This window comes from Corvus brachyrhynchos, unplaced genomic scaffold (genome assembly GCF_000691975.1).
Source record: "Corvus brachyrhynchos isolate BGI_N302 unplaced genomic scaffold, ASM69197v1 scaffold331, whole genome shotgun sequence".
Classification (NCBI taxonomy): Eukaryota; Metazoa; Chordata; class Aves; order Passeriformes; family Corvidae; genus Corvus; species Corvus brachyrhynchos.
In genome coordinates, this window is record NW_008237229.1 from 304647 (window position 1) to 327171 (window position 22525).

Sequence of the window (22525 nt, forward strand, 5' to 3'; positions counted from 1 at the left end):
ATCAACTCAAAAAGACCCATTAAAAAGTCACCAGCTTTGAAGTGCTGTCAAATGCAGTTTTACCTTTGTGTGACCTTTCCTCTCAGGCATTCTTACAAAAAGGGTGGCTCTTCCTTCTATGGAAGAGGCAAGTCAGACCTCTTCCATTATGTGAATCTGTAATGACACTTTTTTGAGATGGAGATGAAACACTACACAGCTCTTGAAGCTTTATATAGATACATATCTGTCTCTAGTGGTGACTTATGTATATAATTTGATAGACAGTGGAAATTAAGGTTTCTAGTTCCAGGTCTAAGCTTTAGAGGATTTTTCTTCTAGCAGGCATCTCTTGATCCAACAGGAAGGATAATAAACCACAAGACCTGACTTTCTTTTCATACAACTTTGAATATACAATATTTCAGTTTCTCAAGCTAGAAAACCTAAATTCTCTTCCCAGTGTTTCTAGAAATCTTGTGCATCTTTCCAAGTCTTAGTGCATTTAACATGAAGTGAGATACTGAACCTATGGACCTATTAAAATAACCAAAAATGTTAAGTCTTCCAAGAAGGTAAGCTAGAGGGGTGAAGCAGTTCAGCAGCTGACTTGGTGCTTTTTTCATGACACCATCCCCAGCAACAGCCATGTTAGACCTTTTGGGGTTTTGCCCCAAGGTTTGAGCTGCATATGAGGAGGATGCTTGAAGCCTGGTGTCATTATTAGTCATCTTTTTTGGGGTACTATTCAGCTCTTTACCATCTGCAGTAATATTTGTCCTGAAATGACACCGCAGTGTGTATATTTATGTAATGCTGTTTGTTTGTTTTTCAGACACAGGATGAACCCGCTGATACAAGATACAGCTAGCTAAACAGCTATAAAATGCCCAAATTTGGGTCTACAAAAACAGTTAAAGTTGAAAATTCTGACAGCAATAGCACCATGGTGGAAAAAACAACTGCAAGAAAGGTAACAAAAATTATATTGATGCCCATTTAACTTCAGTAAAATGAAGTATATGTCATTTTTTTTGTTGCTGTAATGGGAAGAAATAAATATGAATTTGTGTTCTGATACCTTCAGTATAGAAAAAAAATTATACATTTTTACATTGCTTTAACTGTAAGTTAAACTGTGGGACAGAATTTGACTTTTATTGTAACTTGCAGGTTAATTTAAAAGGAAGCTGGGAGCTTTGGTTTTATTTGATGTAAGCTAGTGTTAGCCACTACATCTTAGCTAAAATGAAGTCTGTATATACTCACAAGAAGAATGATCCATATTTTATTTTATTTTACAACGTGTTACTCTCTGTAACAAACACACAAAACATTTGTGAAGGTGTGACAGAGCACAGACCAAAGAAAAACACCAGTTTCTTATATTTCTTTATAACACGGGGACTTTTTCACTCTGTGAGGGAGGACTTAAAAGCCAAATGCTGCACAAAGCTTGAGAGTAGCTCCTGTACAAGGGAGTCCCATTTAAAAATTGTACAATCCACTTTTGAGTGTTAGAGAATGAAGGAATATGGGAAATCCAGTCATGCTGAAGAGTGGTTTGTTGTTTATAAATGTGAAGTATCCCATAATTTTTAGAGTTCTGGAGCTAAGTTGCAAATCACCCAGTTCTCCAATGTGTCTGGCTAGTACACGTGTACAGTAGACCATGGGTTTATCTGTACTGCTAATGAATAACAGAAGCTGGAATAATACTCTGCATTGAGAACGACGAGTTAGTTACATGTATGTTGCCCTAGGGAGAGAGAATCTGTTTGTTTCACAGCAATCTTTAGAACTGTCTTCTCTAGAAAAGGATTTTTTGTGTGTGTGTGGTCAGACTTACTCTTTTGTTGAAATCTGTGTTCTCTGCAAGACCATTTGATGAATGGATGCAGGACAGGAAGAGGTTAAAAAATAGAAAAAGATTAGAAGATTCAGCATCTACTTGCAACTTTTTGCCTTCCAAAAAAATTCATAGAAACCTTTAGACCTTTTGGTCTCTTTCCAGTTTGTTTCATTGGTCCCAGTAAAGTGTGGCAAAGGTAATTCTTTCTGCTCGCTCTGCTGAACTACTTAGATAAGAAGGGAAAGATAAGAGAGTAACACGTGGAAAGGAAATTGGCTTACTAGTAAAGGGATGAAATAATGTTGGGTTTGGTTTTTCTTTCTTTTTATTCTGGTCCTTGTTTGAGATATGATCAATTGAAGTGTCATTCAGTAATTTAGGTAAAGAGGAGGGAACAGAAGTTTGACCAAGTGTATGAATATGGAATCCCAGTGATGGACTGATGAAGTTGATACCAAAAAGTAAATTGATAAACTGCTTGCACTGTTTTATCCGGTGTTGCTCAGTGTCCGCCCTGGTACAGTGTACAACTTGAGATTAGAATAGTGTAGGGTGTGGTTTGGAATTGTATGATGTAAAATGATGTGTAGTGCTGAAAATATAAGATCCTAAATAAAAATGGAGTATTATTATTATTAATAAAGAACATAAGTGTCTCAGTTGATATTCCTGTATTCAGGTTTTTAGCATAATAAATACAGTTGTCATCTTTTGAGAAGAACTGAATACATGGTTATGTTAAATAGTCACTTACTCTGTCACATACTTGTTCTCTAACACACAGACAATTGTGAGAAGTGTTCAGCTGGCCTTTGACTAATCTCTACTCTTTAGAGTGTATTAGAAAAAATAGAGAAAATATTGCCAAAATGCCATAATTTAGATCCAGCCAAGAAAATAATTTAGAATTTGGCAGGAGATAGGCTAAGAGTAAAATGTGAGTTCGAACAACACAAAGTCATGAAGGCAAATCTGTACTATATACACAAACATAGAACTCTGAAATAAAGATTGACCAGGCCAAATCAACAGTGATAATTTTAATGAAATGTCTTTAAAAAGTAGTGGAAATTTCTGTAAAGCAAATAAAGATTTTTCTCAATGCATAAACATTTGCAACCATGAATTTAAAAGTAATAGTTCTTAAAGCTTTAGAAGTTACTATGCAAAATGTTAGGGATTCATTAGCTAGTGTAATTGATGTAAGGAAATACGAAAGCCCAGTGTGAAATAATGTTCATACAAAACCGTGCCTCTTACAAGTGAACAGTAATGCTAAAGGATACCACTCCATTAAAATCCTCATTTTTCTCAAAGTAAAAGCTGTAATGGCCTAAATGGCATAAGACTATTCCAGTGCTTAACATAAGATAAAAGAAAAAACACTTGCAGGGTTTGATTTCCCTTTCATAGTTGTTACACTGTTTAGCTAGTTCTGGTTGTGCACTCTTAACTGTTGACAGAGAAATGTAGTGAAGTTACTGTTGTTATTATCAGGCATAATCTTTCATATTTGTCCAGAAATTAATGCTTATAATACAGCCTCAACAACCAGTGAATAGCTATGTAAATCAGCTATGTGTTCAGGTCTTCTGAGAACTCAAAAAAACCCATTAGAAATAACATTCCTGTTAATAAGCTGAGTTTATATCATGTATGCTTTAGGGTACATGTATTTTTATTTCAGTTGCTCATCTGGCAAGCATTAAAAAACAGTACAAGTGTGTACAGCAGCTAGGCCATCTAATGTTTGCATAAAATATTTCATAAACATACGAACATAATGAAATTTTAATTTATCTGAATTTATACTTTATATGGCCAAACTCAGGAAGTAAACAATGGATATGTCATCCAAAGGAGAAACACATTTGGAGTTTGTAAGAATTAATTCTCTCCTTGGAAGACTCCAACAACAGTGCCAAAAACCATTTAATACCATACAGAACACGCTTCAGTATGTAATTATCTTTGATAGGCAGAAAAAGAATGCTTGTTCTCCCTGGGCTTAGTACATCTGCTAGATTATATGGCTCTCTGTTGTCTCCTTTTGTGTCTTGTCATTGATTGTAGCAGTACCAGACAATAGAGCTGGAATGGGATATCAAGAAATTGTCCAGACTGCTGTTTGTTAGCCTTCTGAGACAGTTCCTGTTGAACAGATTAAAAATGTGTTCCTCATCACAGCACACTAGTATGGTTTTGTTGACAGTGAAAATTTTTCCTTGTTACTACATCCTCCAGTGAGGCATGCATTAAACGTTGAGACATGCAGATCCAGTTCATCCATTTGCCCCAGAGTAGAATAAGCTGTAAGCAGTTCCTGACAGATGTTTGCCAGACCTTTTCTTTAAAGGCTTGCCTGATGGAAATTCCTGTCTCCTTGGGCAGTTTATTCTGATACTTAATTATGCTGACTGGCATAGAGTTAGATGTTTAGTAGAAGGATAAATAACCTTTGCTAGTCTCCTGTTGCAGTCTAAAGCCATTAAATGTTCTCTAACTGTAGTGGACATGGAAAGTATGTAATGCTTTTCACTTTGCAGCAGTAGTTTAGTTTTCTGAACATCAACATGTCTTCAGTGTTTTATCCAATTAGCAGTTTTCACTTTAGGTTAATTAATCTCTTTAGAAAGTCCGCAGGACTTACAGGTTATTTTATGAAAAATGTCAACTCCATTTTGGGTTGCTTCCATGGATCACATTAAAGTAATGCACAGACCTGTTGATGCTGAGTTTTGAACCTTGCTTTGGACCCTGAAAAAGAGATGTCCATGCTGTTGCAGTGACCAGGAGCAACTGGAACAGTGAATGCCCACTCTTTAAAGTGGAATGCCTGGTCTAACCTGCAGGATTTCTACTTCTTCTTGCCTTCCTTTACTTAAAGTTGAATCCAGGATGCTGTTAAGAGGTTTCTGTCTTTTAACACAGCATTTTGGGATTGTACAGTTAATTTTTTTTATCAGTTTGGAAAACCTTGGTTTTACCCTGGCTTTTCCTCTTTTGTTTTGTATTAAGACTGCTTTTCAGATCAGTCAGTCATTTTACATTCTCCTTGCCAGGGCTTTTTGCTTCTCCCTCTCAGTTGTGATGATGTCTGCATATCTGATTGTATCTCTATTTCAGCATTGTCACCAAAAATAATAAATAGCATCAACTTTGTACAGACTTCTCAAACACCCTGTTCATTGCATCTTTTGGATTGGAAAGTCCACCGCTGAATGCTGAGTGCTTATTTCCACTAAGGAAATAAGCATCTAAGGAACAAAATAGTGTCTTTTTTTTTTCTGTTTCTGTGTATTCTGTAGATAGCCTTTTTTTTTCATTTTCAATGTGTTCTTATTTATCTGAAAGTATGCATTTTGAACTACCTCTCCTCCTAATTAGATCATTACAAAATTAATTTTCAGTCATTATTCAAAAACTAGTGCATCAGTCGTAATATTTAACATAATACATACAAGCAATTTAAGAATAATTGTAAAGCTATCAAATTACTTAAGCAGCTTGTGCCTCTTTGTGAGCACCTACAAATGTATTTTACTGATGAGTGCCCCCAAAAAAGGGTTTCTTTTTAAAGATTACCAGCAGCAAAAAGTTGTGGGTTTGTTGTTTTGGTTTTTTTTTTCTACAGAACAAGTTGAAACCAATGCTTCCTGTTTAGGAATTATGAATTATTTTTAGTTCATCCTTTCTATTGCATAAGATAATATTCTAGAGAAAGCAATACATTTTTAATGCCACTTTATAATATTGTGGGAAATTTAAATACACAGATATGGGAAATAATTGGATTGTTTGGAACAAGGGATGAGAAAGCCCGTGGTGAGATTGGGGTCAAGTGGGAAACTTGAGTGTGTAGTGGAAGCAATCAGAAAAGGCTTAATGGAGTTTGGATCTGCTTTTATCAACTTACAGATGCATTTGCAAATGATGACTTGTGTTAGATGGATTAGCTTGTTCCATAAGTAATACCACAGGCACTGTATTTCCCAAGGGCTGTGGGGAATCTTAAAGGGTTTAGGTTTTTAGATTTTCTTATTCTAGCATGTAAAAAAGAAACCGGGGGAATTGTTTCCATTGGGGTTTTGAAGGAGGGTTGGCTTTAGTTTTGGTGTGTGGGTTTTTATTCTGCATTTTGGTTTTGGATTTTGGTCTTTTGGGTTTCTAAACTCGGAGTGAAGAAGGTATGTGTTCTCTGTGGGCAGCAGCCTTTATACCTCAGGAATTCTGTTGACATAGACTAATGGCTTATTTGTCATTTTCCTGGCACATTTGTCTTCTGAAGGTTATAGAGTTTGCAGGTTCTTTTTATAATCACTTCTTCTTACCTGAGTTTTTTTTTTTAAAAAAGGAAAGGTGCCTTTGAGAACAATACCTTTACTTGAAGCTCTTTTCTAGTTTTCCTTCAATCAGAATAAATCTTCAGAAGTACCAAGGACCAGCCTTTTGATTTTCAGTGATTGGCAAGGCAGTGTATGTTCTTCTTCTACGTTTAGGAGATTAATCTGTTAGTGATTTCATCTGATCATGTGTTAAGAATGATATAAAGCTGGGGAGTTGTGTTAGCTGACATAGCTGGATAATGTGTTTCTGCAGCATGTAGTGAACAGAGAACATGGTGTCTCTGCATTGCATCTCGATTGGTAGGCTAAAATGTTGGGGTTTGCAGCGGGCTCTCTCAAGCAGTCTTTAACCTGGTATCTTTTACATTCTTTCCTCCTGTATTAGTGAAGTAATCCAAGTATAAGTTAATATTGGGCCCGTTTAGGCTTTCTCTGTTTATTTGAAATATGGTTTATAAGACAAAAATCCCTAGATTTATACACCTCAAAAATCCAAATAGCTTGTACCTGTTTTTTCTAAATTTGATATGAACTTTAAACGTTTCTTCACAGATTTTCTAAAATGAAACATTAGACTATTATTGTTGAAATAGAAAGGGAATTCTTTATGGATGCTTTACAGGGTGGGAGTAGAGGCTGGGGAGGGTAATTAGGGGGGTTTGGGGGCTTTACAATTCACAGTCTGAATTGCAGTGTGGGCTTTTAATGTGCTTTTAGTGGGATTATTATGTTATGGTCAGGGAAGGAAATTGGGGTGGTCATCAAGACTTGGCAAATTTTTGTTTAGTTTGTGTTGTTCTTTTGCTAATTAATGAAGGCTTTAATAGTGAACAGCATTTCTACAGTGGTGTATCTGAAAGTAGAAATGACATAGAAGTTAATAATTTTAAAACAACATGCCATTGATTATTTTGTTTATTCAAAAAACTGGGTAATACACAAACTTATACACAAGCACATACATTCACACATATCAGTCCTTTCAGTCTGTATATATTATAAGACTATTCTGCTTTATGCAAAAATTACTTAGTATACTTTTTATTTATATTAGAGCAAGGACAAGATTGCATCCTACAGCAAAACTCCAAAAGTGGATAGGACTGATGTGGGGAAGGAGATGAAAGAAAAGTCTTCCATGAAACGTAAACTTCCTTTTACTATTAGTCCATCCAGAAATGAAGATCGCAATTCAGACACAGGTAGAACCTTTTTATTTCCTTAACTAATTATTTGTCGGTAAAGTACATCCTGACTTAATTAATTGTATAGTATGTTTTTATATTGATTTCTTTTTCTCTTTAAAAAGAATACTAAGTATAAAAGTTGCTTGCTTGCTTCTGATTGTTGCATCTCAGTCTGATAGGCTTTCTTCCTGTCATTAGCAATGGCCAGCATGCCACCACAGTTGATCTGTATCCCCCAGTTGTTTCCTAACCTCATTCTTTCCTTCTGTTTCAGTAACAAATCTTTCTTTGTATTGTCATCTCTAGAGGTCCATTTGTTTAAATGAGTAAACGGATGAAAAACCATGTCGATGCCTTGATTTGAGACACAGCTGTCAGCCTTTCATAGCCTTTTTTTGGGAGGGAGTGTCAGATAGATTGGTAGATGTACTGTTCTTCATACAAAAAAAAGGTTGCTAAGGTGACAGAGCTAATTAAACTAGTCGTGGAGAGCACACTTTCCTTCCAGTTTAAGTTCCTATGATCTGTAAATTTTCTGCACAGGCTGAGTAGTTCTTCTAATAGAGTAAGCTTAAGCTTACTCTATTAGAACTGATTTTAAGGCTTCAAACTACCATTCTTAACAGAGTTCTTTTCAAATCAAGATGGAGGGAGCTGGATACATTCCAAGAGGTACAGTTATCTCTGGGTTTAGGTAACTAATTATCGATGTCATTGTGCAATAACAGTAATAGTTCAGTTGATAACCAAACAGTATCCGTGGCCAGCAGAACGCATGTTCCCAAATTTCTCAAAGGCTCAGTGCTACACTTTTTTATGCATTTCTTATTGTACATTTGAATATTTTCATGACTGGGTAGTTCCGTTAATGTGCTGAGGTTTAAAGGCAAGATGGAGGTGTATACCTCAGTGTGTGTTTAATTTTTGTTCAGGATTGATTTCATGCAGAAGATTTGGCTTTTTGATAATACATACATATTACTGTAAAGAGACTGTAGTATGAAATCCATATTGAAATAATCACATTACAAAACGATGCTCCTAGCTTTAGTTCTGTTTTCAGTGGTTTTACAGCATTCTTGAGTCTTACACTATTCATGATACCACTTGATTCTGAAAACACCATGTCTAAATTAGAAGTATGCTCCCAACATCTGCTTTATTAAATTTTTTGCTTGGTAGTAGACCATAACTATTTTTTTCATAATGGAAATAAATGTGTGTAGATGTAATATCTAGTATTTATCAAAAGTTTTCTGTGTTGAAAATCTTTTGTTGTGTCTCCCCACCCCCATCAACTTTAAATAAGTCATTGTCACAAGCATCTTGTAAAGTAGGAGAACTTTTTGTGTGTCTTGTGCTATAGCCTCTATTGTCACAGCTGCCATAAACAAGATTGGTTACTTCAGACATGTAGACGTGCACAATAAGGCAGTGCTCACACTACAAAATCTTTTTGTCACAAGTTGTAGCAGGGAGATGAAATAGACAATTCAAGTATGGGCAAGAAATACTTAACATAAAAGTAGAAGGCACGTGGCTCTTAACTATGGTAGCAAACATGACAGCTTGGCAAACATTTCGTTTCTGCTGAGGTAAGGAGGTAAGAGCAACTGCCCTTTGCAGGTGGGAAACTTGGTGCGTAAGCCTTCCAGAAACTTTAGAGCAGGAGCATTACTGGGATGAAAAAACTGTTCCTGTAATGCTGATTCTGTGCCTAACCAATTAGATTAGACCGCTGGGAATTAGATACTTAAATTGGTGCCAGGTTTGTCACTGACATGGATTAGGACTGACATGAGTGATCATGAAATGCAGTGCTGCTTCTGGCACAAACTTGGCATTAGACATGGAAAAGGTTTGCTCTCAGTGAGCTAAGCTGTTACCTCTGAGAGAAATGTCTCCCTGATAGCTGTGTACAGAGAATGGAGAGTGTTGAGAAGGAAGAAAGTAAGTTTTTGGAAATGAGAATGTAATCAGAGACAGAGGGGGAAAAAGAAGAGGTGATGAAAAGCTTCTTATCACCTTTAAGGTCATTAAAAATGTGTCTGAGTTAAAAAAAGAAAAAAATTGCCATAAAAGTAGCTAGAGGATAAAAAAATCTAATAGTTTAATAAATGGTTTATCCCCCAGATACGTGGGAGGGTCGCTAGCTGATTGTAGGAACTCCATGATGACTGGATTTCATCCTGTTTAGGCATGTAAATGAGTCATAGAATGGGAATACCTAATTTTTAGAGCTTTACATCGTTAGAGCTTTCTTGGTTGTATCTCTGGGTCTTCCGTAAACTAACATTTTGTCTTTTCTTTACTGATTTTTGTAAAACTTGCTCCTCTGCTTCTCTCTCCGGTGAGCTTTTTTTGTTTTCTACTTCAGGTATTGTCTAAATACTGCAAGTGGTAATGAACATGGACAGCCAAAATGAATGTTAACATAACACTGAAATGTTTGGGGATTTTTTTTCCATTTGATTTCTGCAGCGCTATACATAAAGTACATTTTGCACCCAGTCAGTTTTGGAAAAATTGAAACCAAACAGCATTTGTATAGTACTGTAAGAGTCCAGAACAATTATAGCCCACCTCTTCATCTAAATGTAAATTTAATTTTTTTTTTCTTAAGAAAATGCTGCAATAAATTTGTATTCGATATTTCAATATTGAGCCTTTTAGTTACTTTCTTAATAATTTAGTAGCCATGGAGACTGCATCCAGTTGTGTAAAGGCAGTCCTGCAATGCCAGTTGAGATGGCTGAAGTAGCTGCAAAGTCTGCCCAGGTCTGAAAGAGAACATGAGTCCCAGGAGAGCTGTGGCCTTCTGAAGAGGCCCCTGGGAACAGGACACACCTGGAAGGACACTCTGTCCCTGTGTTTATCAGCAGCATCCTGTTGTGTTTCTTCTGTTGTGTGGCGCTGTCTGTGACACTCCCCTGATTGTGGTGGCTACCCTGAACTGAGGGCTCTCTCATGACATCCCCGTTCTTGGTCAGAGCAACCACAAAAAGCTAATACAATGTATACATACTGCAGACAAATTTATTTATACTGCAGTATAGCTTTAATCTGTTTATAGGTAAGTCTTAGGGAGGAGTCTGTGTGCAAGCTTTGATTGAGACTGCTGGATTGGATGGTCAAAGCAGAATTATTTTTCTTATCTTTTAAAATAAATTCTCTGATTTTAAATCTCCCAATCCAAAACCATAATTGGATTGAAAAGCCATCAGTTATTTAAACTACTTAAATAGAGTTATTTGAATTTTCTTAATTTATTTAAATAATCTGGTTAGTTTTAAATAACCTCTGATGCCTACTGTTCTTATTCCAATAACCACAAGTGTTGATTTTGCAGAGGTCAGATTTGTTTGCTTTCTCCACCTTATTAGTCTAAAGAGATAAATTTGAATTTTTCATAATAATTAAATATAGCCGCAGATCCTAAAAATCTTTTCATTGTAAAGACGTTACACAGTTGATTATTCAGGAACGAGTTACAATTACACTGAACATGGTAATTTGTTGATCTTTCTTGGAAATTATGTTCTCCAGATTTACTGTTTATAGTAGGATCTTGGTTTTGTTCTCTGATCCCTTCAATTTCAGTCTTTAAAGTAGTCCAAACGTGGCACAGTCATACTTCTTTTAGCACTTAGCTGACATCCAGAAGAGCAAAGCAACTGACCTCTTCATGTTGCATGGGTACATCACAGTTAACACAATTTCTGTGCTTGTGCTTCCTGTAGTTACAGGGGTGAGTGGGGGTGTTGAAGAGACTGTTGACACACCGCTTGCTGGATTTGGGCTTATTGTTCAACTATAACAAGTTTATTTAACTGTTGTTTGGGCTAGAGGCAGGAAAGGGGAGGTGGTTTTGTGTGTTGGTTTTGTTAAATAAATGTCATAAACTTGATTAATTAGGTATCACAGTAGTACCTTGAAATCTCTGCATTGTTAAGTGCACTGTGAGGTCTCTGCATCACATTCTGAGCTTTCTCTTTTTTTCCGCGGGGGGGGGGACCCACAGCCAGTCATGATGTGTTTCTCTTGGAAAATAACTTCAGTCAGGTTGCCATGATCACGCAGAGCTGAGTAACTCTGTCTCTGAACTTCATCATCTGCAGTTATCTTGACCCATCTTGTACAATCATTAGCAATGAACATGTTAGTCTTTGGTTGTATATCATTCAATCTTATAACTTCATAGCATTTATTTCAAGCAGTTTCTATTTTAATTTTGCATGGTCCTATTTTTTGATCCTGTTATTCTTTACAATTTGGACTATGATAGAGTCTTTTACATGAAAACAGACTATCATGAGCCCTGAAGTTTGAATTTGGTGAGGTTTTTTTCCCTGATTTCTTTTGTCCACTTACTAAGGTGATTATTTTACCAAATGAAATACTTTGTTAGTTTGGCATGATTTGTTTTGAGAAATCCACATATTACATTACTTAATAATTTAATTTTCTAAACCATTAAAAATTACTTGAGTGGGTATTTGTAATTTATCCAAGTAAAAAAAAAAAGGCAAACAAAAAACCAGATGTATTATTGGTTGCCGTGGGACAAAATCTGTCATGCATAAATTATCCTAAAATAATCAGTGGTGTTTCTGCTGTTCCTTGTGCCAGTACGTTTTAAGTATTGTGAGTGAATTTCATTGGGCTCCTTTACAAATAAGTGCTCAAGTGCTCCTAAATTCCTGTTTCACATAACCTGAATATTTCAAAATTATTTTTTTAAGTGTTTGGTGAAAAGCTTGTGTTGCAAAGGGAAAATCTTAAAAAGATACTGTCCGGATGGATTTGGCTGTGTATTATGAAGTTTATTTAATGAAGGTGGTTAAACATGAAGCCACTTGAAGAGTTCTTGTTTTTATTTTTTTAATAAAAAGTAAAAAATTCCCTTTTATACTATTTTCAAGTGCTGAAGAACAGCAGACAACAATGAGAATGTGAATGTAAAAGAAGGTATTTGCATTCCATAGAATCTGAAAACAAAATGCTCAAAATCTAAAAAACACCCACCAAAAAACCAACCAAAAAAATGCCCAAACAACAAAACAGAAACCAGCCAACCAAAAAAAAAACCAAACCAACAAAAAAACCCCACCAAAAAACCAAACCAGCTAATTGAGTTTAGCAGTCAATTTTATATATTAAATTCAACCTAAATGTAGTGTCTTAAACTGATACTATTCCTCTATTAGGGAAGTTATTGCTATTCAAATTGTAGAAACATCAAGTACACAGCTGTGAAAAGTTTTCTGTTACCACAAGACAAAGAATAGCTAAAAAGTTGGAAGTTCCTAAATGTTAAGGTGCTCTCCTCCTGTTCAAGTGTAGTGTACTGTGTGATGGTAGTCTTGGAACATTGATTTATTTTTTGATGTATCAGACTTCCTATTTTATATGCCCTACTCCCTGGTTGGTTTTTTTTTGGCTTTCTTCCACTCCTCTTGTCCTATTTTGTTTTACCTTGTATACTCAGATCCAGGTCGTATCCATGAGATCTTTGGGGGGAAAAGCAATAGCCTTGTCCAGAACATACTCCAGTAAGTGGATTAGCAGGTGCACCTGCTAGAGTCTTGAGACTTCTTTAGGTTTTTTGTTGATCGTACTGATTTTTGTTCATTGAACTGTTTAGACTTACTGAAAATACATATGAAGTCTCATAGCCATTTTAGTAAAACTGTGTCTCTTTTTGAGTGGTAAGTGCATAATTACAGTATAACTTGGTGAGAACAGTTGTATTCTTATTGGGTAGTTTAACTTGGTAAGATCTAGAAATGCTTTGCAAACACTGTGTTAATAAAATGTAATAGAAGAAGCATTTCAGTGGAGGGGTAAATTAAAGACTGAACATGAGACAGGAATAAATTGTGCTGATGGAAAGAAAAAAGGCAAAACCCAAAAAATCTGGACAACCCCAGTGGGTAAAAGAGTAGAAGCTAGATAATCAAAAGCTTTATTTCATTTCTTTTGATATATTATTTTCTCAAGCTGAAAATAGCTATATTATTGTAAGGAATAATTCAGAATGAAGATAAGTGTGTTTTTCACGGAAAAAATCATGAGCAGTAAATAGCATATGCTGAGAAGCAGCTGATTATGCTGGTCAAGCTGAAATGTGTTATTTTGATAGAAGTACTAAATTAGTCAATAAAGAGTGTGCTGTACATTATCCTTGCAGAGAGAACAGCATACTTGCAGTGAAAAAGTTGAAAGTACAATTTTATTGTAAACATTTTTTTTGATTTTCCTATGCAGATGTTTATCAATGGGGCACAACACAAATAGTGTTGATTTGGGTATTGAATTAATTCTTTAGGTATTCAAGGCTATGAGTTGCTTGCAGTTTAGGAAAAAAATTATCATTTGATTCTGTAAAAGGGATCTTGTTTCCTTTTTAAACAGGATGGATAAATTTATAGAGGTTTTTAAAATATGTACATAGGTATGTAACTTTCCAGTCTTAAAATACTGTTGCTTGTAATTGTTTAGCCTGTAAAATCATGTATTTCTTATGGGTCAGTGTGGAATTCAAGATAAAAACTGTTGATGTGCCTTCCTGGGCCTCAAGAGCATTGCATTAGTAGAGCTTGTGTCTGTAATCAGGCCTAGAAAATGAGATTTAGAGAAGGCTGGGAAGGCAGAAAATGAGTTGAGAGGAAACAAATGAAACAACAAAGAAGGCAGATTTGTAGAAAGTGAAAAGATAACTAGGAACCTCAAAGGGACTTAAGCTTCTAATTTTTACCTCTCTGCAGAAGGTCAAAGAAGTTTTCCTCAGTGGAGTCCTTTAAGGTTTTCTGCTTTTGCAGATGACAAAGTTTCTTGGTTTTCATGGGAGTTTTTGTTTCTTTTTTAATGTGTTTATTCAGATGTGTAATTTTAGCTCCTGGTTTAAAACATGGACATGAAATATTAAACAGCTTCCGTAAATATTGATAAAAGGGAAGAAGTTATGTATATAAAATAGCTGTATGTTTTTGAAGGATATGAATTCTGGAGAAGAAATTGCTTTAAGATAAAAAACCAGAATGAGTTTGAGAGAAACAATCTTTTAACCAATTACTTAGCAGATACCAATATTAAATAGTCTTTTCCTAATTTTTAACATGGTGTCTTGAGAGAAGTAGAAGAGAGCATAGTCTCAGATCTGTGTTCAATGCTGAAAGCTGACCAGCTGATTTTACAGAATTTTTTAATTGCCTGACTTTTAATCTCTGAGAATTCAAGTTGTGACATATACAGCATTCCTTCTGTGAAACAGGTTTTTCATCTTTTAGAATTTTTTGGTAATCCTGCTTACAGCTTTAAGTGCTTTGTCTCAGTAACTTATTATCCTAATACGATTAGAACAGGTAACCATCACTAATGCAAATGAAGTAAGTTAGAGTTGTAATTTCTGTATTTCATCACCTACCACCAATCACCAGTTTACAGACCTGAAGAGATGGTTTTATTTCTAGAAAAATATTCTTCTGATGGAACAGCAGTTTGAGTCTTTAAATGTTCCTATTTCTAGAGAAGGAAGGTCCGGAGAAAAAGAAAATGAAGAAGGATGCTGGGAATAAGAAATCAGCACCGGTTAGCATTCTTTTTGGTTACCCTCTGTCAGAGCGCAAACAGATGGCACTTCTTATGCAGATGACAGCAAGAGACAACAGTCCAGGTGATCTTACAAAGTTAACAGTTTTCTTCCTCTTGCCTGTTTAGTTCTGTCCTAGTCAGAATATTCTGAATCCTGATGTTTTTCAACAGTCTTTGATTTTTTTCACATATTTTAAATCATTCATACTTCTGTTAGAACTTACTTCACCTAGATGAGTAATTTGATGAAAAATTCTTGATCTTCTGTATTTATGTGAAAAGCTTTGCACTATGATAGCTGTAAAAATTGAAGATTTCTTCCTTTGATTATTTTTGCCTCTCAGACTCTGTTCTTATGGATTATTTAAAGCCTGAAATGCTTTCTTTTTTTTTTAATTGAAGCTGAACTATTATCTTACTGTCTCACTTTGGAGCAGGATTTTAATTTAGGAGGAAATGGGATCATTTCCTTAGGATTTAGTGGGAGAGGAGGGACATCTTGGTTTTAATTCACCATTTCAAACTGTCCTTGGTCCAGCTGTATTTAAAAAAAATCTTTACGTATGTATATATGTTGTACAGGTGTAAAGTTTTTACAGAATTGCTATTTAAAAGCAAATAGCTTAAGGTTTCCTTAAGGAACTATCCAGTCCACCCAGCTGTGTTGGTACAGCTGAGGATTTATGTACACAGACTGTAATTCCTTAAACTGGCATCCCACTGCATAAAAATATAGTGGAATTTTGCTGGAGGAAGAGGAAGCAGGGTAGATACTCATCTGCGTGATCACGCTTTGTCTTGATTCAGCAGAATTTATACCAGACTATGTGAACCTTGTAGTTTGGATAGGCTTCATCTGTCCTAGAAACTTGCTTAAAATAGTAAGATTTTGCAAAATGCCCTTTTTCACATTGAAAATCAGCATTGTGTTGATACGTGTGAAGGGTGAAATGTCTTTTATTTACATATAATTATTCACTGGTCATTGTTATTTTTGAAGGCAAGTGTAGACAATCTTTTTACTTTACCTCATTTTAATTAACAGTGACCATTTAAAAACTTGTTTTATAGATTGCACCTTGAATCATTCCTTACAAACAACACCAACCCAGAAGAAAACTCCAACCTCTTCTTCAAGACAAAAAGACAAAGTTAACAAGAGAAACGAACGAGGGGAAACTCCTCTACATATGGCAGCAATTCGAGGGGATGTTAAACAGGTCAAGGAGCTAATCAGATTAGGTGCAAATGTAAATGTAAAAGATTTTGCAGGTAAGTTAATATGAGTACTCTTAACTGTATAAATTAAAAGTAACACTGAAGTTGTTAACAGAGGTTTCCTTTCAGTTGGTGTTGTATGCAAATGAAAAAATGTAACTTCATAGAAATTCCCACATTGTGTTTCTCTTTTCCTATGGTAGTGGTAGTACTGGGACACTATAGTACATAGTGTATTATTAGAACAATATAGTAATAACACAGGTTTCAGCTGTGTCCAGGGCCTTTGCACAGCAGGTATTTACAGAAATATGTGCACACTTGCTGAAGTTTATAGGGTTATGCTGGGTAGAGTCAAATGGTGAGACTGTGGGCTATGTGAGGAGATGCAAAGTTAGTAATGGTGAGGGTGGTGACGCTGTGATGTGCGCTGTCTTCACCGGGACAGCTGATACGCACCAAGGCAGATGAGAGTGGTATAGTTGCACTTGTCATCTAGTCTTGCTGGATTAATGATAGCTTTGCTATGTCAGTATTTGCTGTGATTTCAGCAGTGATTGATGAGCTTTGTTAAGTTGTAACATAGACAGTATTTTTGGGTTTACGGGTTTTGGTTTATGGGTCTGAATTATGTTCGCAGTGGGAATGGTTGAGAGGAGTTGAGGTAGCAGGCCCCTGTGGGAGAAACTAAGAACTGTGTAGTACAATTAGTTGTCAGCTCAAACTTGACATCAAGAGAAGGTAATAGTGAGATTAACTGAAATCATGACTTTAGGTAAGAAATAGATTGGTAATTCCTTGGTTTGCACAGGGTGGCTGAATTTGTATTTGAACATGAAGCTGCCCAGGACTGGCATGTAGAGGAAGAGAAGAAAACAAGCAGAAGTGGAACCCTGTGAGATCTTCAAAGAAGTTGAGAGGGGAGATGAAAAGAACTTGTTGACAAGAGCAATTTTAGAAAAGGAGGGGGAGGTTCAGGAGAAGACAGGCCCATAGAAATCACAGGGAGAATAATAGAAACCCTTCAAGAAGAGATGCAGTGGGTTGACCTTGGCAGGCTGCCAGACACCCACCCAGCTGCTCTCTTATTTCCCTTCTTCAACAAGGTGTGGAGAGAAAATAAGATGGAAAAAAGCCCTTGTAGTTTGAGTTAAAGACCATTCAATAAGAAAAGCAAAAGCTGCATGTGCAAGCAAAGGAAGAAGAGGAATTCATTCACTATTTCCCATCATCAGGCAAATGTTCAGTCACTTCCCGGGAAGCAGGACCTCAGCAGATGTAACAGATGCTTGGAAAGACAAATGCCATTATGTACAAACAACCCACCTTCCTCCTTCTCTCACTGAGCTTTTATTGCATGACATCCTGTGGTATGGAATACACATTTGGATCAGCTGTCCTGGCTATGTCCCCTCCCAACCTCTTGTGCAGGAGGAGGGAGAGAGAAAACCATGACACTTCACAGGCCCTGTTCAGCAGTAGCCAAAACCCCGATGTGCTGTGAGTACTGGTGTATAGCCCCAAATGCAATGCACAGCACCATATGGGCTGCTCTGGAGGAAGTTAACTTCATAGCTTCATCCCAGTCTGACCTCGTGCAGATACTTAATTTTAAAGGCAAATGGAAGGAAGAGGACAATGGCTGAGAGCAGGTTCTGAGAACCAGTTGGAAGCAAGTGGTTGGGGACTTCATTCAGAATTCTGGAGGAGATGTTTAGGATCAAGCAAGATATTTTTCTATTGGTAATCCAAAGAGAGAAGCTGAGATGGCTGAACTTCAAAATACTGTGCAGAGGGAGAAGTCAAGAAGAGGGGGAGGATTGAAGCAGTGAGTCATGAGTGGAGAAGAGTAGGAATTTAGGATGCAGTGTAGTTTAGAGAATTAGAGTTTTTTAGCTAAGGATTTGGCAGAGCTAAAGGAGCAGAAAATGAATTAGTAATGGAGGAAGTAACCCTGCTCATGGGATATCTGCCAGAATGATACTGCCATGTGAGAACAACAGTAAAGGAAACAGATATTGACAGCAAGCCAGCACTAGAGTTGGCAGGCTGGACATTGTGAAAGGATGGAAAAGCAAAGCAGTACAACATGGAGAAAAATAAGTTATGGAGATAATTAATACAGAGAATAAAAGACAGGGATCAGAGGGCTGAGAGCAGAAGAGTGTTATCATGTTGGGTGAGTGTGAAAAGGGCAGGTGGCAAGAAAATGGAAGGAAGGAGGTGGTAGCCAGACAGTGCTGGAAGTGGGTAACTAAAGTGATGATTGAAGAGGAGATTTAGTGTATGAAGAACAGAAAGAAGTGTTTTGCTCTAGAATAACCTAGAAGCTTTTCTTTTATTTTTCACTTTTTCTTTCTTTTTTTTTTTCTTTCTTTTTTTTTCTTTCTTTCTTTTTAGCTTTTTTAAAATTTTAAATGAGTGGCAGCTTGGAAGTTGAGTGAAAGATGAAGGTGAGAAATCCAGTTACTGAGGGATTAGATAAGTTAGGGGTTTCTTGTACATCCATGAAGTGGAGGTACAGGACTGCTACTGATTAGACCCATGATTCACGTGAATAAACTCCTCCAGACTTGCACTGGTTATGTTGAAAACAAAAGTTGAATGCCTCCCCAGAACTGGGCTTTGAGAAGGCATCAACAGCAGTTCAGGTCAGCTATGAAGTCATCAAGCTGGGGAGAGGAAATTGAGGTAAGGAATATAGCTTGTGTGGGTTGTCATCTTCAGTTGACGCTCTGCTGCAGAAAATGAGGACTGCACTTGTGGAAATCAAAATTACAAAAAATTACTAGTGTTCTGGGAAATACCAGCAATAAGTTCTCTGTCACTATTAATAGCTTATTATCTAGCTGCTAAATGTTGTTAATGATTCCTAGTACATGTTCAGTAGCTCTAAAGGAGTGATGGTTAAGGTAATTTGCCATACTTATTTTTTCCAGTAGTGTGGTTTTCAAACTGCTTTCATATAGAATAATATTATTTATATATACACTTAACACAGTTCAAATGTTTACTAGTCAAAGAATCTCTGACATGTTTAGCCTGGGGATCTTGTGCCAGATTTTGTCTTGTACTATTTGATTTGTGATTCCAGCATTCAGTTTAATCTGAGAAGAATTTGGAATTTGGCGTGAGGTTTAAAGTTGATAAAGCATGTATTGTTCATCAGACCCATGGTGTGGCTGTCCTGCCAAGTCCTGTGTGTGAGAGTGTGTTTTGAAATGTTTGGAGGCAATAGAGATCTACAGCACAGGAGGAAAAAAACAGATCTTTGATCTTTCAGTCTTAAGTCTACCATTCTTCACTCTAGGTTGGACACCACTGCATGAAGCTTGTAATGTTGGTTACTATGATGTTGCTAAAGTTCTGATAGCGGCGGGAGCTGACGTGAACACGCAGGGCTTGGATGATGATACCCCACTTCATGATTCTGCTAGTAGTGGGCATAGAAACGTGAGTGTTCTGGGAGAGTGGGAGGGGGTATAAATACGTGGCTTGAAATGCTGGAGCTTCAGAACAAATTCTAACTGTCCTCTTTGCAGTTATGTGGTCTTCTAGTTCTGCTTCTGCTGTTTTGGGAGCATCTTAAAGTTGTTCTGATTGTCTTTGTTTCATCTGACTTCTTTTGCCAGATACTTTCTACCAATATCTGTTGTCTTAAATATTTAAAAGTTTCCCCTTTACTTTCTTAATAAATAATCACTTTAGCAACTTTTTTTGAGAAACTTTTACTGTACAGAATTCTCAAAAGAAAAATGTCTACTAACAGTGTACTGTGGGTTTGTGTATATTATGCATATATGTTAATAAGTATTTAAGGGTCCTATATGTCCTATATTTCTTTTTGTGTATTATTTATGGCATCGAAATGGAGAATTGATGTATGTGTATTCTTACTATTTTTTAAAATTTACCAATCAGCACTTAGGGGAGAAGATAAATGGAGCTCTGTAGGTATTTTACATTAGCTTCTAAATTTGTTCTTAATTTCTGCAAATAAGATGCAGAAGTGACTCTGCTTTCCCTTTATGTATCTTTTATTTCATTACTGTGTGTGCAATCTGTTGTATAAAGCAAAAGATAGAATACATGCTTCAATCAAGTACACTTTCCAAACAAGATGTTCCGTTTGAAAGGTTTTTCTGGAAAAGCTAGAGAAATTAATTATGATAATCTGCTGGGAATTTTTTTATTAGCTGTTTAGTGACTGCTTTTTATAGGTACCTAAGCAGAGATCTTGGGTCTTTAGATCAAGCTTTCATAGAGTTTTAGTAGAGTCTTGGAGAATGAGGCCTCTTGCTTATCTGGTCTCAGTACAGGTACCTGTGGCCATCTCATTGAGATTGTGTACCAGAATAATTCTGAAGCTTCCTGTTATGGTATCACTGTCCGCTGAATTTCCCCATTCTTACCACATAAGGAAAAAAAATGTAATTAATACTGGACACTGTGCTGAAAATGCAGTGGCCTTGGTATCACTGTAGCATTAACAGACTGTTGCCCTTGATGATGGAGAAGTTGATGATTTTGATTTATTGCATGCAGTTGCGGGTGGGGGTAGTTTGTTCCTCCAGTAAGATACTTGGATCTCTCTCAGGGCTTTTTGGAACTGCTGTGTGTAAACCAACAGTACTGCTACTTTTAAAACTTAATCTGTTCCTTATTTAAGTGCAATAAAATTTGGAACAAGAGGGTGAATCAAATGCAGAGGAGTAGAGAGCCTGGTAGGTGGGGAACCAGATGAATTGTGTGAAGAAATGCTAGAACAGCAAGAACAAAAGGCCCCTGTTGCATTCCTTTATAATAATGCTGTGTCTGTGTAACAGAGGACAACTGTCTCTAGTCTTCCCCTTCACTTCCTTTAAAGAGCAGACTATGTATATACTACCTGGACTTTGCATTTTAGTTGCTGAAGTCTTGCTTTCTAGTCTCAGTGTCATAGATAGGACTTAGGATTGCATATCATGTTACTCACATTTTGTGTGCAACAGGGGCTTTTTATGTTGGTCAAGAAACATGTTGTGCATAACCTAAAAGTTAATTTATTTAATGCTGCAGATTGTGAAGCTGTTGCTTCGACATGGTGGAAATCCATTTCAAGCCAATAAGCACGGGGAGAGACCTGTTGACGTTGCTGAAACTGAAGAATTGGAAATGCTATTGAAAAGGGAGGTGCCCATATCTGATGATGAGGACAGTTGCTCAGGTAAAAGTAGCTATTTAGTTGCATAAATGCATTATTTCACCTGAGGTTAAGTGGCTTTAATCTTTTGCATGGTGTTAGCTATTAAGACTTGCTGCAGGTAACAATTGATAATGCTAAGGTTGTCTTCCACTTTTATTTTTAGAGGTAGTTTGTTAAATTTTTCAATTGAATTATCTGAAATGTGTATTCTGATTTTTTTTGTTTTGTTTTCTCTCTGTCTTTAATAAGGTGCTCCCACTTTGCATATCAACTCTATATCAGAGTGGTGGTTTTACCAGAGAAAGGTAGAGAGGAAAAATACCGTATCTGTTACGATACAGGGTGTTTTCTGAGATGTTTTCATGGTGAAAAATAACCCCAAAGTCACTTACTTTCCACCTTTAGTAGATGAATCAGGAGTCAGTGTTTCTCATGGGTGTAACTTAGTTACTCAGTGTAGAAAAGTCCCTGCCAGTGGGGGAACCACTGGTATCTGCAGGTGACCAGGTAGGTGACTTGCTGAAGTGGAGGCAGTAATTCTTGGCCGCTCCTGTATTTCTGCAGATTGAGGAATATGTAACACCTCTTGGAGCACAGAAAGAATTGTTGCCCCAGAAGCAAAAGATTCTTGACCATGAGTAACTTACTTGAGTGCCAGACAGGAACTTTTCATTTGGCTTTCACAGAATCTTCAATAATCCAGAATCTTTTAGGTAAAAGAAATGAGGTGGATTGAAAACTGACTGAACGTCTATGCCAGAAGGGTGGCACAAAGTTTATTTGGAGGCCAGTAACTGCCTGTGTACCTTGGATCAGTACTGGGTCCACTCCTGTTTAACACCTTCATTAATGGTTGGGGTAGAGTGTACCATCAGGAAGTTTCCTAGTGACACAGAGCTGGGAGTTCTAAGGAGGAGTGAGTGGTGCACCGGAGAGTTGTGCTGCCATCCAGAGGAACCTCATCATGTTGGAGAAATGGGCTCCTGGGAATCTCACGTAGTTCAACAAGGGGAAGTGCTGAGTCCTGCAGCTGGGGAGGAACAACCATCCAAGCAGCAGTGCAGACTGGGATCTGACCAGCTGGGAAAGCAGCTTTGCAGAAATGGCCCTGGGTCATGGTGAACAGCACCAGCTTGACCATGAGCCAGCAGTGTGCCCTTGCTGC

The 22525-nt window shown here is 36.9% G+C and overlaps 1 protein-coding gene across 2 annotated transcripts in view; it reads left to right on the forward strand.

Annotated features, from left to right (window-relative positions):
- The first annotated feature begins 794 nt into the window (after positions 1 to 794).
- ANKRD12 (ankyrin repeat domain 12) overlaps positions 795 to 22525 on the forward strand; it is a 40240-nt gene continuing 18509 nt past the window's right edge. The window contains exons 1-6 of one of the 2 annotated variants that reach the window (XM_008630059.2): positions 795 to 952; positions 7232 to 7379; positions 14893 to 15039; positions 16029 to 16229; positions 19486 to 19628; positions 21234 to 21381. In XM_008630059.2, the coding sequence (XP_008628281.1) occupies positions 866 to 952; positions 7232 to 7379; positions 14893 to 15039; positions 16029 to 16229; positions 19486 to 19628; positions 21234 to 21381 (874 nt within the window). In that variant the 5' untranslated portion in view covers positions 795 to 865. The remainder of the gene's footprint in view (positions 953 to 7231; positions 7380 to 14892; positions 15040 to 16028; positions 16230 to 19485; positions 19629 to 21233; positions 21382 to 22525) is intronic. The other variant, XM_017729443.1, reaches the window with a different exon arrangement.